The sequence below is a fragment of the Capsicum annuum genome, unplaced genomic scaffold (assembly GCF_002878395.1).
Source record: "Capsicum annuum cultivar UCD-10X-F1 unplaced genomic scaffold, UCD10Xv1.1 ctg81257, whole genome shotgun sequence".
Classification (NCBI taxonomy): Eukaryota; Viridiplantae; Streptophyta; class Magnoliopsida; order Solanales; family Solanaceae; genus Capsicum; species Capsicum annuum.
In genome coordinates, this window is record NW_025891966.1 from 1 (window position 1) to 10,961 (window position 10,961).

A 10,961-nucleotide genomic window follows, 5' to 3' on the forward strand; every position below is an offset into this window, starting at 1 on the left:
GGTTAACTAGAATAGGCTAACTAATTTTTATCTAAGGCCCAAATGGCTCATTAAAAAGGGGGTAAAAAACAACAAAGCACAACTGTGAACTGTCAATAACAAAGAAAAAGGAGTGAGAAAGGACAAAATTTAAAAAGGGTAAAAAAAACGTTGCCAACAGGAATTGAACTCATAACCTCACTCTCAAAATGAACCTCTTAAACCAATGAACTATGCTTCTCACTAGAACTGAGGGGTTCATTTAAAGCTTATGTAGACATAGTAGTCAAATTTGACCTTATATATACATCGTAATTTTTCAGTTGAGGGTGAACCCCCTGCTTTCCACGTAGGTCCGCCCTTGGTTATGCCCCTTAAATCATAATTGAGTCGCGCGAGAGAAATCAGAGATTTAGCCGAACAAAATTGAGATTTTATTGATAATAATTCAATACAATTGTTACAATAGTATCCACTACTACAAGATTACTGCGAACCAAACTCCATTGGTAAGCTTCCAAATCTCTTTAGGCTCATCTCCACTTGGGCCTGATCCAGCTGTCATGCATCATCTCGTCCGTTTATTTCATCTCATCCAATGGCTGTCACACAGACACATGGCCTAAGCTGTGCCACCTAATCACTAAGCTACTTTCCCAATTCACACTTTAGGATCTAAGATACAAGATGTAGCTAGCAATGATGTCTCTGATTACAATGCTTCCCATATAAATAACAACCAAGAAATACAATAAAATAGAGAGGCTGCCTATGGAACAGACAGTAACGGCAAGACCAAGTGAATGTGATAAAGTAGCAAACATACCCGTTGCGAATGCAATTACGACTGCTAACATTGACAAGGACAGACATTTACTTGCGAGATCATAAACCTTCTGTAAAATTTTTAATATTAGAGGACTTGTATCTGCGATGAGTGCCATGAGGAAGTAGATGAATATGGGAACAGCTGAGCATGTGAAGGCAATGGCATCGGAAACAACAAATGCACGAAATGATATTTTCCTTATTAGAATCGCCATCCCTTTATTAGGGCTATCTGGGTCGCTCTCAAAGCCTCCTGGCAATGTGATACCAGCGGCAAAAGTGATCGTCATTATCAAAGTGGCGACGACAATATGCATTTGAGCCGACTTCATAATACTTTCGACTACTATTTGCTCTGCCTTATTAGCGTTATCGTGATCCTCTTCCCTCTGTTGCAACTTGCCTCCTGTTCCCGTTTCATCATTTGGATTGGGCATGTACTCGTACTTCCGCTTTACCTCAAAGTCACGTTTTCCAAATCGGCCAATGCTACACAAATCCTCCATCAATTTCTCCTATTTTCATCAATAGTACAGTTTATAGTGAGTCGGTCAAAAAATTTAACACATTAACTTGTCTAACTGAGAACTAATCTGTTCATAGTGTAGGAGACAACAATATCATGAAATAGAATTACAGTTTTACTTGATGTTTCAACACCACGTCAAGAATGGTCAGAAAGCTGAAGATTTGTGAGTGCACGCAAATCGTTCTTTCGCTTGACATAATCCTTGAACTAGTATATTAATACTTCACCAGCATATACTCGAGCGCAACCAGTATTTTAAAAACAAATGTGCTGCTGCTTACCTTCTTTGTTGTCGCTGCACATAACAATGCTATATCAAGTGGAGTCTGGTTTTGTTTGTTAAATGACATCTTCTTTGCTCTAGGATGGTTTATTAATTCACGCACATGGTTACCAGAGGCAGCAAGCAAATGGAGAGGAGTGTTGCCGTCGCTATCTGGCTCATCAACAAGGCTGTCGCACTTATCAGAGTCTAATAAGGAGCGGACTACCTCATCTTGATTGTTCAATACGGCAACATGAAGAGCATTTTGACTATTGCTGTTAAGCAAATCTCGACAATCAGGGCAGTGATTTAATAGCTTCTTTATCATGTTTACGTCACCTTCACTTGCTGCAATGTGAATTGCTGTCGTCCAGTCATTTTCAATGCCTGCCGGAAGGTACACTAAGGATTTTTTCCACCCCAGCATATAAGAAACTACGTCTATCAGTCCTAATTTGACAGCATAGTGCAGTGAATTCCAACCCCATAAGTCCGGTTCGTCGCATAAAGGCTTATTCCATCGCCATAGTGATCTAATGCAATCTGGATGTGTCAACACGATAAAAGCATAAATAAGGGGTTAGATCTTCTCGCAAATATGGTTGCACGACAGACATTACGAAATCATCAACAGATTATGGGAAAGTCAATTGAAGTTAGATATCGATACAGTTAATACCAAAAGTTATGTACCTTTATGTTCCTGAATTACTGCTGCATGGAGCGGCGTTCTATTAGATGGACCTGCAGCATAAGTTGGTTTCTTGCAGGATTCCAAGATATTAATCAAAGCATCATGAAAACCAGATTCAGCCGCCAGATACAGTGGCGTCTCCTGTGCATGGTTAGGTGGATATTCGAATTCAGAATCTTCTTCCACCAAGAGCTTAACCACATCTAGATGTTGGCTCCGCACGGCCTTGTGCAGCGCTGTATCTCTACTAGCATCTGTCATCCTCGTGAGTTTCTCCTTAGTATTATGATCTCTTGTACATGCAAGTAGCACACGTACTACTTCAGTGTGCCCTTCATTAGCTGCTATGTGAAGAGCGGTTTCATTTTTCTTGTTTTGACAGCATAATAATGCCGGAGTAATCTTTAGGACTTCTCTCGCGAAATCGGAGTGGCCATAGAGGGCTGCGACATGAAGGACCGTGTTGCCCTTCGGAGTGACTTGGTAGCCGTTTTCTTCATCCCTTTTCAGATGATCAGCAAGTAGAAAATTGGAATCTCCGATATTGCCTCTCATCGCAGCACTGTACAAGATTGGATCCATTCCTTTTGATAATCCTGTGAGTTCTTTGCTTTCTCTGGATGAAACATTATTATATAGGAAAAACTCATTCGATTCTTAATGAATCTCAAAGAAGAAAGAGATCTGGTGCTTGCCTTGATCACAAGAAAGGGATTTTGATGTTTTCGTATTTCGCTTTCATGTCAAAACAACCCACTCAGATCGCAAATCATATAGCTTACTCTAAAATAAAGAATCTTTAATAAATGAAATTAAAACCATGACCATATTATACAATAAGAATTCATATTAATTTTGAAACAAGATGTTGATGACATATCTATCACTCAAGAACATTATACGAAAAGATTTGAAGAACTGAGAGCCAGTGAACATGTCAAGGTTGTAACATAGACACGAGTCTCTATGTAAAACCATTAACACGCGATATTATCTAAAGTAGCTTGCTCTTGTAGCATCTTTATCAACTTCCAACGCCAAATTGTATGACTAACACATAAGGCAGCTGCTACATACTCGACTTTACAAGTTAAGAAAGGAACCGAAAAAAGAAAAAGAGAAAAAACAAGAGAATATCATCATAGGTTGCTTCTTAAGCACCAAAGTGAATGTCATTACTGATAAAGAAATGGACCTTGGGCCTAACTCAACCTCAAAAGCTAGTTCATGAGGGGAGGATTGCCCAAGACCATATAAGGAGACCAAGGACCCTTTAACCCACCGATGTGGGACTCCAACACCCCACGCACGCCCAGGGTGGACATCTGGAGCGTGGACAATATAAGACGGGGGTCCCAACATTGAAAACAGTGAGCGTGGACAATATAAGATGGGGGGCCCAACATCGGAAACAATGAACTGGTTGGGCCTGACTTTGATACCATGATAAAGAAATGGACCTTGGGACTAACTCAACCTCAAAAGCTAGCTCATGAGGGGAGGATTGCCCAAGACCATATAAGGAGACCAAGGATCCTTTAACCCACCGATGTGGGACTCCAACAATTACTCTAAAAGAAAAGATTGCAGTGTGAAGCATCGTAGCGATGCGTAGGGTCGGGGGAAGACGGCCATACCACAGGGGTCTATTGTACGTGGCCTTATCCTGCATTTCTGCAAGAGTCTGCATTATAAAGCATTGAATTTATAATACAAAGAGATTTTGGTAAAACTTGATTTTGCTGCCATGTGACCAGGAAGTCACGGGTTCAAGCCTTGGAAACAGCCTCTGGCAGAAATGAAAGGTAAGGCTGCATACAATACACCCTTGTGGTGGGGCCCTTCCCCATATGCTGTGCATAGCGGGAGCTTTAGTTCACCGGAATGCCTTTCTATCATTTTCAATTAGTTAGTCTTGTTTGTGTTGGAAAAAAGAGTCATGACAAGAAGATCTTAAATAGTAAAAAGATGTTTTTATTCATTTTGTTTTTTCTTTACAAATTCCTTTCTTCTGATCAAAGCAAACAATAAGTACCTTTCTTTTGATCAAAGGCAAAGATATGTGTGGTGTTCAGAATATTTCTATGTAATACTTCATCCGAAGAAAGCAAAGAACTCACTGGCAAACCAAATAAAAGAAACGAAATGGATCCAACCTTGTACAATGCCGCGGTGGAAGGTGTTAGAGTGGGTAAAGTCTCACATTGGTTGGGGAATGGACTGGTAGTTGGCTTATATGGACTTGGGTAATCCTCACCTCTTGAGTTAGCTTTTGAGGTTGAGTTAGGCCGAAGGTCCATTTCTTGACGTGGTATCAGAGCCAGGTCCATCCCCGTTTTGGGCTCCCGGTCCACGCGCCAGTGCCAGTTGGGCCTGGGCGTGAGGGGGGTGTTAGAGTGGGTAAAAATCCCACATTGGTTGGGAAATGGACAAGTGGTTTGCTTATATGGACTTGAGTAATCCTCACCTCTTGGAGACAGGTTCATCCCCGTTTTGGGCTCCCGGTCCACGCGCCAGTGCCAGTTGGGCCTGGGCGTGAGGGGGGTGTTAGAGTGGGTAAAGTCCCACATTGGTTGGGGAATGGACTGGTAGTTTGCTTATATGGACTTGGGTAATCCTCACCTCTTGAGCTAGCTTTTGAGGTTGAGTTAGGCCCAAGGTCCATTTCTTGACATGGTATCAGAGCCAGGTCTATCCCCGTTTTGGGCTCCCGATCCACGCGCCAGTGCCTTTTGGGTCTGGGTGTGAGGGGGGTGTTAGAGTGGGTAAAAGTCTCACATTGGTTGGGGAATGGACTAGTAGTTTGCTTATATGGACTTGGATAATCCTCCCCTCTTGAGCTAGCTTTTGAGGTTGAGTTAGGCCCAAGGTCCATTCTTGACAGAAGACAATATCAGTAATGGTGATTTTTCACTTGCTGAATATCTGAAAAGGGATGAAGAAAATGAGTACCAAGTCACTCCAATGGGCAACACAATCTTACACATGGCAGCTAATTATGGCCGCTCACATTTCGTTGCAGAAGCCTTTAAGATTAGTCCGGCATTGTTATGCCATCGGAACAAGAAGAATGAGACTGCGCTTCACGTAGCAGCTAATGAAGGTCACATCGAAGTAGTCCACTTGCTACTTAGTATAGATGAGCATCATAAGGAGACGCTCATGAGGATGGCAGATGATAATGGAGATAAGGGTGATTTTTCACTTGCTGAATATCTGAAAAGGGATGAAGAAAATGAGTACCAAGTCACTCCAACAGGCAACACAATCTTACACGTGGCAGCCCATTATGGCCGCTCACATTTCGTTGCAGAAGCCCTTAAGATTAGTCCGGCATTGTTATGCCATTGGAACAATAAGAATGAGACTGCGCTTCACGTAGCAGCTAATGAAGGTCACATCGAAGTAGTCCACTTGCTACTTAGTATAGATGAGCATCATAAGGAGACGCTCATGAGGATGGCAGATGATAATGGAGATACAGCGCTGCACAAGGCTGTGAGGAGCCGACATCAAGATGTAGCTAGACTGTTGGTGAAAGAAGATCCTGAATTCGAATTTCCATTCAACAAGGCGCGTGAGACACCAATGTATCTGGCAGCTGAGTCTGGTCTTCGTGAAGCTTTGGTTGAAATCTTGAACTCCTGCAAGCAACCAACTTCTTCTGCAGGTCCATTAAATCGAACACCTCTGCATGCAGCGGTAATTCAAGAGCACACGGGTATGTACATACTTTTTTGCCGTTACTCTCTCTATATTAACATCTCTTTTCGATTTTGGTTACTATCTGTTGTTTCTTGTACTTCAACTAACGTATTATTTTGTTGTAGTGCTGTTTTGTTTTTGACTGTTTTTTCTTTCACTGAGAGTCTATCGGAAATAGCCTCTCTACCTATGAGGTAGTGGTAAGGTCTGTGTACACTCTACCCTTCCCCAGACCCACTTAGAAACTACACTAGGGAGTCTAAATTTGCGTTGATTTAACTCCCTATCATCATCATATTTGACGCATGCATCCAGATTGCGCGAGATTGCTGATGCAAAATCTTTGTGTGAGGAACCTGACATGGGGGGTTGCAATTCGCTGCACTTTGCTGCTCTTTTAGGATTGAAAGAAGTAGTTTCCGATATGCTCGGGTGTAAAAGATCCTCAGTCTACCTTCCCGCAGGCAGTGAAAATGACTGGACAACAGAAATTCACATTGCAGCCGGTGCAGGTAAGGTAGACGCTGTACATGAGCTGTTAAATCACTGCCCTGATTGCTGGGAAATGCTCGAAAGCAACGGACGAAATGCTCTTCACGATGCCATATTATACAGTCAAGCAAATGTGGTCAGTTACTTACTGAAGCCCAGAAAGTGGGATAAGCTTGTCGAGGATCCAGACAATGATGGCAACACTCCTCTCCATTTGCTTGCTTCCTCTAATTTCTGGGGCTATGTGCCTTTGGAATTAAAAAACCATCCCCGAGCAAAGAAGATGTCATACAACAAGGAAAACAAGACACCTTTTGACGTAGCAGTGTCTTGCACAGAGTGGACGGCAGACAAGGATAGAATCGCGCCCAGCTTGTATAACGATTTCCTTAATTCCATTGCTCAATTGGGACGCCGTGTACTCAAGCAGAACCAGCTGGATTGGCAGAAGATAATTTTCAACCAAGCGAAGGAACGCGACATAAACATCAAAGGTATCTTGTCAGCAGCTCAAATGCAACTAGTTGTGGCTACTTTATTAATCATAGTCACCTTTGCAGCTGGTTTTACATTACCGGGAGGATTTGAAAGCAATGACAATAGCCCTAATAAGGGGATGGCAGTCCTAATAAAAAAAGCATCGTTCTGTGCATTTGTTATGACAGATGCAATCGCCTTTGCATGCTCCGCTGGGGCTATATTCAGCTACTTCTATATGGCGACAAATCCTCGTCCAATGTCTTATCAGGATTTGGGTTATTAGTGGTCTCTCAGTAAAGTTGGAGCTAGGGCGCAGCTCGTGTCAATGTCTGCAGTTGTAACTGGTATGTATGCTACTTAGCACATTCAGTTGGCCTCGCTGTTACTGTCCGTGCCATCGGTTGCATCTCTTTCATTATGTACGTGTGGGCAGTTCTGAGGCCAGTATGCTGGATACGTGTAGCAAAAAAGTAATATTAATGTATATGTACAAAAAGTATTTTTGACATGTATACTTCGTGTAATTTTCTATATACATGATATAAACTTTCGACAAAGGATGCTCTTTACTGCGTGTGGGTCATGTATCTTCTTAAAAGAGAAGTGTAGAGAGAGACACAAGTTTCAAGTCCAACTTCTGCACCTCGACTAATTCTATGAGGTATTTGCTATCTACCCCCCCCCCCCCCCCCCCAAAACCCCCAAGACATGTACCGTGTAACTCCCAACAGATTGGAAATCACTTAGTTTACTGTCTATTTCATCGGTTGCACTCCTTTCCTTGTGTACAAATTTTTATTATGTTCCTTGTACTGAACTCGCGATATATATTAGTAATATGTAAGAAAAAGACACGTGCAATTCATGAACATGAGCAGAGACAACGACTTCAAGTGTTAGTAACTGAATTCCTAAAAATTACAACTACGAGTGGAACATTGAAGTGGGTGAAAATTCTATGAGATCAAGATTTACGTGTTGATTTTAAGCCTAGTAAAATGATAATGATATTACTAACGTGAAAAAATGAATAACGACGGTATAATTCAATTCAACATTTTTTGTCGTTTGGAAATGCACTCTTCCCTCAAATTTTCAACAAAGGGGGTCAGCTTGCTTCCGCTAGTGATATATGACACACACATTCAGCAGCTGCGACATACTCGACTTTACAAGTTAAGAAAGGAACCAGAAAAGGAAAAAAGAGAAAAACAAGAGAATATCATAATAGGTTGCTTCTGAAGCACCAAAGTGAATGTCATTTCTCCGAAAGAAAAGGCAAAGCCAGTAGTACCTTAACAAAATATTCGTCTTGTTGTATTACCTTAACAAAATATTCGTCTTGTTCTATATATCATTTTCAATTTTTTTTAGTCTTCTTTGTGTTGGAAAAAAGAGTCATAAGAAGATCTTAAATAATAAAAAGCTGTTTTTATTCATTTTCATAACGTGAAACTACCTGTGAAGGTCACTATCATAAATAGATAGTTGCCACAACTAAAAGTATTTGAGCTGCCTTCATAATATTTTTGATTGTTTCTTTCATCTCACGGGAAGCGTTGGAGTAATTGGTAAAGTTGCTATCATGTGATCAAAAGGGCACGGATAATTAATTAATAAATCTGCAATGAACTTGAAAGTCTTTTGCTTTCTCGAGGTGAAACAACAACAACATACTCAGTATATTCCCCCACCAAGTGAGGTCTTGGGAGGGTAAGTGTACGCAGTCCATACCACTGTGGCCCAACTTGCCATCTTTATGTCAGTTGTATTATTATTACTTTATTACAATGTTTTTGAGAGAGGGATCAATAACCCCACATCAACCCATTTTGTCAAAGGCAAGGTGGTAAGTTTGACAGAACTTAGTAATTTTGATTCGAATTTAATTTGTATTTGTTTTTAAAATATATATTTACAAATGATTAGTTTGGAGTCCATTAACACCACCCGAACCCCCTTGATAAAAAATTATGTTGTATATATAAGGTAATGCAAACAGTAGCAGCGAGACCAACTGAATGTGCTAAAGTAGCATACTTACCAGTTACAAATGCAATTACAGCTACTGAAATTGACAGAAGATGCAAAAAACTTGTGATCGCGTAAAGCCTCAGCATATATAACTGTCAACTATTATAGTTACAGTCATGCCGAAGTAGGTACATACAGAAACAGCTGAGCATGTAAAGGAGATGGCATCCGCAACAACAAGTGCACAAAACACTGTTCTCTTTAATAGAATCGACATCCCTTTATTAGGGCTATCGATTAGTTTGGTGTGCATTCTTGTTATGCAGAGATTATCATTGGCTAAATGTTAAAAAACACTCCAAAGAATGAACATTTATGTAGGGATTGAATGAATCCGCAATTCCTGCTTTTTGTCTGCCTCTTCGAAGCAACACTTATCATATAATAGGTCGTCAGTGGCGCAGCCTTGAGTTTTCTCATGATTCACTAGTTGATACTAACAGTGATAAAAGAATATCAGATGCCATATATTTATATCAAATAACGTTCATAAAAATATAATCAATAGTCATACATGAGATTGAAACGTCTTAACCATAATCTTAAAAACTGATGTAAAATAGAACAGGGAAAGAGATGCAACCGATGACACAGACAGTAACAGCGAGACCAACTGAATGTGCTAAAGTAGCATACATACCAGTTATAAATGCAATTACAACTGCTGCGTTGCTAAACGCTGCATATGAATTGCTATATTCAATTGCATAATTATAGATTTTAATTTTTTTGCAGGTGCTGCACTTGTCGCAATGTAGAAGTAGCTGAATACAGCACAAGCAGAGCATGTAAATACATATATACATAATTTCAAATCTATTTGGGGAAAAAGTCTAAAGACCAAAACAATACCGTCAAAACTTCTAAAACATGATTATGTTCATAAATTTGAAAACCCCATTCTTAAAACATGATTTCTATGCCCATGAGATTTTAGGAAAACCTCGCGTACCTTAATTTATGATTCTTGAATGAACTCGTGCTTTAGGGATGCTATTCGAACAATTGATGGGTGCTTCTTGTAGCCCTCGCAATGGGAATTCCGAATCTCGAAGAATTATTGAAAACCCACGGTGAAATCTTAAGATATTTTGATCTTTGAGTTGAAACCCTAAAAAGTGTTCTTGGTGATTTTGAGAGAGAATGACTTTGGTGTTTGGGGGATTTAATCCCATGTTATGGCTGAATAGGGGGTGAAAAATACCACTTTTTCCCTTAAAAACCTGAAAACAGAACCTGGAAATTGGGTGCGTGCGACAAAGCGTGTGTCGGACGCTAATCGCGCGATGCTCTGTCTCAGTCACGAAAATAACCATAACTTTTCGCTTGGGTATCGGATTTGGACGAAATTGGTATCGTTGGAATGATAATTCGAAGAGCTTTCATTTGATATATAGTAGGCCACCCAGTTCGTCATATACAAGGAGTTATGGTCGATTAAAGTTGACCCAGGTTTTGACGCTCACTAAAGCTCGAACGATGGGAAAACTTTCAACTTGACCTTGAGTTAGGGACCTCTATGATCTAAATTCATGCTCAAATAGGTTCCCACACTACATAATATCTAAGCATACAAAATTTGCATAGGATTTATGGCTTTTGAAATATCAACGTGTCGAAATGACGGTTTTCGTTCTAGCCAGAAATTCGGGGTGTTACATTATCTCCCCCTTGGGATCATTCGTCCCCAAATGATGGGTAGGAACTTGTTGAAGCTTAAAGGTATGGAATAACGCGGACATGATGTGCCTTCTAAGAAAGGACATAATTGATCTGAAATATTTAAACTTCTATCATGAAACTGAATTCTAAGCTGACTTGACTTTTCTAGCTTCAAGAAACTGATTCGTGCTGAAAATTTAGGATTCCCTTGAAATATTCATGATCCAATCATACATATTGAAATTAGGAAGTGATAACTTATTCAAGTACGAATTATAAGACCACAAGACTTA

General features: G+C 40.4%; 3 protein-coding genes across 4 annotated transcripts; 2 read left to right on the forward strand and 1 right to left on the reverse strand.

The window, feature by feature from the left end:
- Positions 1–390: 390 nt before the first annotated feature.
- Positions 391–2,898, reverse strand: LOC107853677 (ankyrin repeat-containing protein ITN1-like). Its single transcript, XM_016698648.2, has 3 exons — positions 2,295–2,898; positions 1,618–2,144; positions 391–1,322 (listed from the first exon to the last, which is right to left on the reverse strand). Exons 1-3 carry the CDS (start codon positions 2,875–2,877, stop codon positions 648–650), a joined length of 1,785 nt encoding a protein of 594 aa, XP_016554134.2. The 5' UTR covers positions 2,878–2,898; the 3' UTR covers positions 391–647.
- Positions 2,899–3,173: 275 nt separating this feature from the next.
- LOC107853680 (ankyrin repeat-containing protein ITN1-like) lies at positions 3,174–7,629 on the forward strand. 2 transcript variants are annotated; one of them, XR_007051650.1, is made up of 2 exons: positions 3,174–6,986; positions 7,053–7,629. XR_007051650.1 is itself a non-coding variant. In XM_047405751.1 (2 exons), exons 1-2 carry the CDS (start codon positions 5,260–5,262, stop codon positions 6,399–6,401), a joined length of 843 nt encoding a protein of 280 aa, XP_047261707.1. In that variant the 5' UTR covers positions 3,174–5,259; the 3' UTR covers positions 6,402–7,627. The 2 variants fall into 2 exon arrangements, 1 of the variants encoding a protein (XP_047261707.1); XM_047405751.1 differs by having other exon boundaries at positions 3,174–6,016; positions 6,316–7,627.
- Positions 6,425–7,255, forward strand: LOC124885247 (protein ACCELERATED CELL DEATH 6-like). The gene has a single exon (XM_047405752.1). The coding sequence runs from the start codon at positions 6,425–6,427 to the stop codon at positions 7,253–7,255; it is 831 nt and encodes a 276-aa protein (XP_047261708.1).
- Positions 7,630–10,961: the final 3,332 nt, after the last annotated feature.